Source organism: Orcinus orca, chromosome 9 (assembly GCF_937001465.1).
Source record: "Orcinus orca chromosome 9, mOrcOrc1.1, whole genome shotgun sequence".
NCBI lineage: Eukaryota > Metazoa > Chordata > Mammalia > Artiodactyla > Delphinidae > Orcinus > Orcinus orca.
Genome location: NC_064567.1, coordinates 38,352,361 through 38,359,810, shown reverse-complemented (window position 1 = coordinate 38,359,810; position 7,450 = coordinate 38,352,361). Strand labels below are relative to the sequence as shown.

The 7,450-nt window shown below is 35.0% G+C and overlaps 1 protein-coding gene across 1 annotated transcript; it reads right to left on the bottom strand.

The window, feature by feature from the left end:
* Nucleotides 1-308: 308 nt before the first annotated feature.
* Nucleotides 309-898, bottom strand: LOC101288223 (ubiquitin-40S ribosomal protein S27a-like). The gene has a single exon (XM_033428268.2). It carries the CDS (start codon nt 844-846, stop codon nt 379-381), a length of 468 nt encoding a protein of 155 aa, XP_033284159.1. The 5' UTR covers nt 847-898; the 3' UTR covers nt 309-378.
* Nucleotides 899-7,450: the final 6,552 nt, after the last annotated feature.

The window sequence follows — 7,450 nt, the reverse complement described above, 5'->3', positions numbered from 1 at the left end:
ATAGTGGAATCAAAAAATACTTGTCTTTTTGTGGCTGGTTTATTTCATTTGGCAAAACGTTCACAAGATTCGTCCATCCTGTAGCATACATCAGAAGTTTCTTCCTTCTTGAGGTTGAATAATATTCCATTGCATACATATATACACCATATTTCACTTACCCGTCATCTGTAGGTGAACACTTGGTTTGCTTCCACATTTTGGCTATTATGAACATTGCTGCTATGAACATGGCTATACAAATATCTCTTTGAGACCCAGATTTTAATTCTTTTGGACATATACCCAGAAGTGGGATTGCTAATATATTGTATTTCTTTTTTTTTTTTATTTTATTTTTAGTTCATTAGTTCATGTCTTTTATTAACCAATATACAATCACTTGTCTTCTGGTTTGTTGAAACAATAGGTTAGACAACATTTGCCACAATAATGTCTGTCAAAGTGGCTGGCCATAAAAACTCCAGCACCACATTCATCTGAAGGGCACTCCCGACAAAGGTGACTGATTTTGCCATTCTCATCCGCCTTATAGTATTTCAGGACAGCCAGCTTAACCTTCTTTCTCTTATGCTTGTTCTTCTTGGGAGTGGTGTAAGACTTCTTCCTTTTCTTAGCGCCACCACGAAGTCTCAACACAAGATGAAGAGTGGGCTCCTTTTGAATGTTGTAGTCAGACAGAGTACGTCCATTTTCCCGTTGCTTGCCAGCAAAGATCAGTCTTTGGTGGTCAGGAGGAATTCCTTCCTTGTCCTGGATCTTGGCCTTTACATTTTCTATTGTATCCGAGGGTTTGACCTCGAGAGTGATGGTCTTCCCCGTCAGGGTCTTCACGAATATCTGCATATTGGCGGCAGTGCCACCGCAGATGGCGGATCCAAAAAGCTGTATTTCTATTTTTAATCATCGAGGAACAATCATGTTATTTTTCCACCGTGGCTATACTATTTTACATTTCCACCAACAGTGCACAGAGGTTCTAATTTCACCACATCCTTGCTCACATGTGTTATTTTCTGTTTGTTCATATAGTATATAGTAGCCATCCTAATGGGTTTGAGATGGTATTTCATTGCAGCTTTGATATTTCATTTCTCTAATGGGTAGTGATGTTGAGCATCTTTTCATGTGTTTATTGGGCATTTGTATATCTTTGCTGGAGAAATGTTTCTTCAAGTTTTTTATCCTTTTTTGAATTGGGTTTTTTTGTTGTTGTTATTGAGCTTTAGGAGTTCTCTCTATATATGATAAGGGATATTAATCCCTTACCATGTGTATGATTTGCAAATATTTTCTTCCATTCTGCAGGTTGCCTGGCACTCTGTTGATAGTGCCATTTGATGCACAAAATTTTTAAAGTTTTGTTGTCCAATTTGTCTATTTTTTCTTCTGTTGCCTATCTCTTTAGTGTCATATCCAATAAATCACTGCCAAATCCAATGCTGCAAAGATTTTGTCCTATGTTTTCTTCAAAGAGTTTTATCATTTTAACTCTTATATTTAAGTCTTTGATCCATTTTAAGTTAAGTTTTGTATATGGTGTTAAGTAAGGGTCTAACTCACTCTTTTGTATGTGGATATCAACTTTTCCCAGCACCATTTGTTGAAAAGGCTTTCCTTTCCCCATAGAATGGTCTTGGTCCCTTGAGATTACATATGAATTTTAGGATGAGTTTTTCTGCAAAAAATGTTATGGGAATTTTTATAGGGATTGCATTGAATCTGTAGATTACTTTGTGTAGTATTGACATCACTTTGGGTAGTATTAATCTTAAATCTTCCTATCCGTGAACATGGAATTTCTTTCCATTTATTTATGTCTTCTTTAATTACTTTCAGCAGTGTTTTGTAATTTTCATTGTAAAAGTCTTACTTGGTTAATTTCTAAATATTTAATTTTTTTCAAGGCCATTATAAATGGAATTTCCTTAATTTCCTTTTCAATTGTTCATTGTTAGTATATAGAAATGCAGCTGGTTTCTGTGTGCTGTATTTGTATCCTACTTCGATGAATTCATTTATTAGTTTTAACATTTTTTCTGCTGAATATTTAGAGTTTTCTACATTTATGATAATGTCATCTGTGAATACAGGTAATTTTACTTCTTCCTTTCTGATTTGAATGACTTTTTTTCTTGGCTCTCTGGCTGGAACTTCCAGAACTTTTTTGAATAGAAATGACAAAAGTGGGCATCCTTGCCTTATTCATAATCTTAGGGCAAAAGCTATCAGTCTTTCATCATTGAATATGATGATGATTGTTGCATGGTTTTCATATGTGGTTTTTATTATGATGAGGTCATTTCTTTCTATTCCTAATTTGTTGATTTTTTTTATCATGAAAGTATGTTGAATTTTGTCAAATTCTTTGTATCAGTTGAGATTATCTTGTGGTTTTTTCCCTTCATTCTGTTAATATGGTGTATTACATCGATTGAGTTTTGTAAATTGAATCATCCTTTCATTCCAGGAATAAATCCCACTTGGTGTATCATTCTTTTAATATGCTGCTGATTTCAGTTTGCTAGTACTTTGTTGAGGATTTTTATATAAAATTTCAAAAGGAGTATTGGTCTATAATTTTCTTTTCTACTAGTACCTTTGTCTGGTTTTGGTATTAGGGTAATGCTGGCCTCAAAGAACGAGTTAAAAACTATTTCTTCCTCTTCAATTTTTTTGGAAAAGTATGAGAAGTACTGGTGTTAATTCTTCTTTAAATTTTTGGTAGAATTCACCAGTGAAACCATCAGGTCCAGGGCTTTTCTTTGTCGGGAAATGTATGATAACTGATTCAATTCTCCCTATTAGTTGTAGATCTATTCAGATATGCTATTTCTTTGTGATTTAGTCTGAACAGATTCTGTTTCTAGGGACTTGTTTAGTGTAAGTTATCCAATTTGCTGGCATAAAATTTTTCACAGTACTTGCTTAAAATCCTTTTTCTTTCTGTATAATTGGTAGTAATTCTCCGCTTTCATTTCTGATTTTAGTGATTTGAGTCTTCTCTCTGTTTTTTCTGAGTTCATTTAGCTAAAGTTCTGTCAGTTCTGTTTATCCAGGTCCCAGTAGTTCTTATAAGCAATTCCCAGCTTGAAGCACATTCAAATTTTGAGTGTGTACTATGTGCCAAGCAATATATTAGACATTGGGTTTATATTTTTTAAAAATATTAAAAAATGTATAAACATACAAAATATTTTTGAAGTATATATCACTTTTTTGCTTTCAAAATGACCCAATGGGGAACAGTATTTTTATTTCCACTATATGGATGAGGAAACTAAGATACAAAGAAGGTTGTTGAAGGTCAAAAGGTTGTGAGTGGCAGAATCAGTATTCAAATCAAGGCAACCACTCTCCAGAGCAACATACTTAACCACTATGCCAAACAAATAAGTACGAAAAAAAATCAATAATTTTCAATATTCGATAAATGCTATCAAGGAAAAAAACAGAAGGTATAATAAAGGAAAACATATGAGTCTCCTTTAGAATGGGTAGTCATAGAAGGCCATTCTGAGTGAGGATGTACATTTTAGTTGAGGACTAAAGCTTGAATAAGAGCCATTAGCTGAATGCCTGGGGCCCTAGTAATCCCTTATAGTAACTAATCAATCCAGCCAAACCCCTCCAGCCACCCACACTTGTCTTGCTCATTCCTGCTTTCATGCCTTTGCCGGCACCCTACTGCTCTTTCCTGTGTTGTCATTTTTTCCACCTAAGAATATTTTTTGACTGAATATATTGCTTATTGCTTAATAAGCAATATATTCTTATTGCTCTAAACTCTTATGACATATAACAATTCATGTGCAAGTTGCCTGATAGTTCCTTGTCTTGTTTTATTGGTGGTTATGTTTATATTCAATAAGCCACACAAACCGCTGGCCAGTTACATGGCCTCTCCCTTATTCTGAGGGGTTCATTAACTTTATAAGTCAGAGCATGTGATACATGATACACATCATGTGATCCATGACATGAACTTCACCATGAGGGCTACAGGTGCTATGACCAGGGCTGGACCCCTGAGCCGAGAGTGATCAGTCTTGAGGCTGGCATATGAGGTAGTAACATGAGGAATCTCCCTCATTAGGGCATGCTTTCCTGATTGCTCACTATTTGAACCAACCTGGTTCTTTCTTTGGGGGAGTTTAAACAGAAAACATAGAAATAAAAGGAAGTCAAAAGTACTTGCCTAAAGACTCTAAGGAAAGGCAGGATAAATCTTTCTGAACACATTTCTCTTCATCAGAGTTAGGAGACACAGCTCAGGAAAAGACCAGACCTGAGGGAGGACAAAGAAGGCTTACCATTTGATGTAACTGATCATTTATCCTATGTGACAATCATTTATCCTATGGAAGGAGTAAGTCATGGAAAGAGTTAAGAGGACAGAAGGAAGAGTCCGTGTGCCCAGAATAATCACAACATTATGGCTAGGGGCCTGAGAAAGGAGGAGAACCTAAGGAAAGACAAACGTGGTCTCTTGCTGAAATGGCATTTGAGGAACTGAGGCTTTGGAACTAGAGAATGGAAGGAAAGATGTTTGCATGTTGTACAGATCACTGCTTTGAAGGAAATAGAGATTAAATATCTAAGAAAAGATGTGAGGAATTTTTTGTCTGGTCTGTATAAACCCAAAATGACAGTAAGGCTGTTTGAGAGATGAAAGAACTGTAACATACAGGGTTCAGGTACTCATCACCAAGCCAGACCAAGCTCTCTCCATCAGATTCAACGTCTTTCTAACTTAGATGGCTAGAAAACATTGCTACTCAAGCTTAAGCTCTATAACTTAAACATTTTTGTCTCTCACTATTTATGAGAAAGATCTGGGTTCTTGGAGTAGTCTTCATAGAATTTGAATACTGCTCTTTAAAAAAAAAACTTACAAAAATTATCAAGTCAAGAGATCCAAGAGAGAAGTGATTTTTCTTTCACTGAATATTTTCAAGCAGAATCTGTTGCCTGAAGAGATGCTATAGAGGTTATTCATTAAGCATGAGGTAAAAGTTGGATTAATTGACCTCTTAGATTCTTCCTATTGTTTAACTATGTTTCTTTGAAAAAAAATTAAAACAGAAAGGAAGTAAATCATTTTATTCTATATCAAAACTCTAACATATTAAAAATGGGTAGATTAAGACCCAGCCTTGTCCTGATACTTTATTTACAAATGATTAGAGAAAATATAACTGTATATTTTGTCCTGCTTTATTTCTCAAAATTAGTGAATTTTATTCCTTTGGAAAATTTTCCAAGTTGATTAAATTAAATACATTTGTAAAACAATAATTTGGGGGCTTACTGAAAACCTTGGGTTTTTTGAAAGTGTTACTTCACAACCTCCTCAGGAGCTTCCAGGTATGATCTGAAAATGGCCCCTGGACACAGAAGGCAGGGAGAGACCAAAGAGGGAGACAGACCTCTCCAGATTGGTGGCTGGCAGGTTTAACAAGCAAGGGAACTTATGAGGCTGCAAGACAAGTAGATCTCCACGCCAGCCCACCACAGTCTTAAAAGTTTATGTTGAGGCCTTAACCAGGTTCAGTCACATACCCAGTCCAGAGAGTTTCATCACCACATCACTAGCTCAAGGATGCATCCTGGGGGCAGCTCCTGGGAGCAGTAAGCAAGCAGAACATACATTCCAAAAACAGAGGAGGGGGTGAGGAGCTTCCAGTTGCTGGGGTCCAGCTCACATCCGGGTCAAACCAACAGTCACATCCTCTCGATGACCTCCAATAGGAAGTCAAACATTATTTAAGAATTATTTGCTAGATTAAGTGTGCTATAAAAATTACAGAAAATAAAATGTATAACTTACAAAGCTCATTTTTTTACTTTAATGTTTGTGTTTTAATCTTTTATAGGAGCATTTGCATAGGATATGTACCTTCTTTCGTAAGAGAAAGCATGATACTGATACCTATCCTATAATTCATACTTTTAGAAAGTCTGTGAATCTACCTAATCTCTTTCAGCTCTGTAGTCTTAATAAGTGAAAAAAAAATCATTGGCAAGACTTAATTAAAATATTCAGGCAGCATATAAGCTGGAAAAAATTTAAAACTAAAAAACATTGTTCATTAAATACAAAAATGCAATGTGTAACCCATTGATATATTAGAACTTCCACTGAATAAAAATGACTAGTGTAATTATGGGTAACACTTAAAGATAGTTAATTTTTGTTGGGGTAAACAAAGGGATCGATAGTGAAACTAGAAAGATATTCATCTTCGTAGTTAAGATATTAAAATCATGTGTAACTATAATGCAAAGCTATTGAACATTATATGGGTTAGAGTTAAATAATATATTGGATACAGAATTTAGAAATTGCTTTCTTTTATTCTGATTTTTTCTTAGTCTCATTCTCTCCCTCACTATATTATATACATGCATATAAAGCACACACCACAAACACACATAGACAAACACATATACTTTGTGTGTACACACACATACACACACATAAATGAAGAACACATGTGTTTGTGTGTGTGTGTATATGCTAGTTAGCTATACACTTTCTACATTTTCCCAGTTTTGGCAGAAGAGATTGAAGTGGCAATCTAGAAAACATATAATGCTTTGGAATTATGTAAAGGGCATTGATAGCCCAGGTAATAGAAGTGCTAGATTGCCTAGGGCCCAATATGAAGGAGGAGAAGTGGTTGTTTGTTGTGAAAGAGACAAGACATATGATGGAGAAGCTGCAACCTGAATTTGGGATTCTAGCAGGAATATGCATATCTTGTGTCCTGTGACTCTAGAACAGTTAAAATAATGTATTTTCCACTATTTTAGCAGGGTAACCAAGTTTAGCACCTTGAGGGAAAGCCTTCTGTTCACCCATAAAGATGCAAAACTATTCTGTCAGCAATAAAAGTTTGTAAATTTGTTACATATCTATGATATATTCAAAATTAAGGTAGAAGTATCCTTAAATCTACCTATATAAGATTGGTTTTAAAATACCTAAAATGATTAACGCAAGTCCAGAATTGGTTTTTTTGTTTGTTTTTGTAGAGTAGAATTTATTAAATGAATCAAATTTGTGAGGCAAAATAGCTAGGACAACTTCCCACTTCTCTAGAGGGAGGAATAGAATTGAAAACTAAAAGAGATTCTGAAATTTCTCTGCCTGGAAATCTTTTAGGAAATCACATTGCCAATCCCTTTAGAGAAAGTCTTAACTATAAGGCAGGATGAGAGAAATTCAGGTCAGGGATTGATATTCATCCTTATAATGCCTGTGGCTAACAGGAATTACTTACTTTCCCCTTCCCACTCCCAGCTTTAGTGAGATATAATTGACAAAATAAAAAATATATATTTGAGTGTTACAATTTGATGCTTTGATTTACATGTACATTGTAAAATAACCACAATTAAGCTAATTAACATATTCATCACCCAACATAGGTACCAATTTCTTCCT

Coding starts and splice junctions, on each gene's coding strand:
- LOC101288223 (XM_033428268.2), bottom strand. CDS start 846: ATGCAGATATTCGTGAAGACCCTGACGGGGAAGACCATCACTCTCGAG.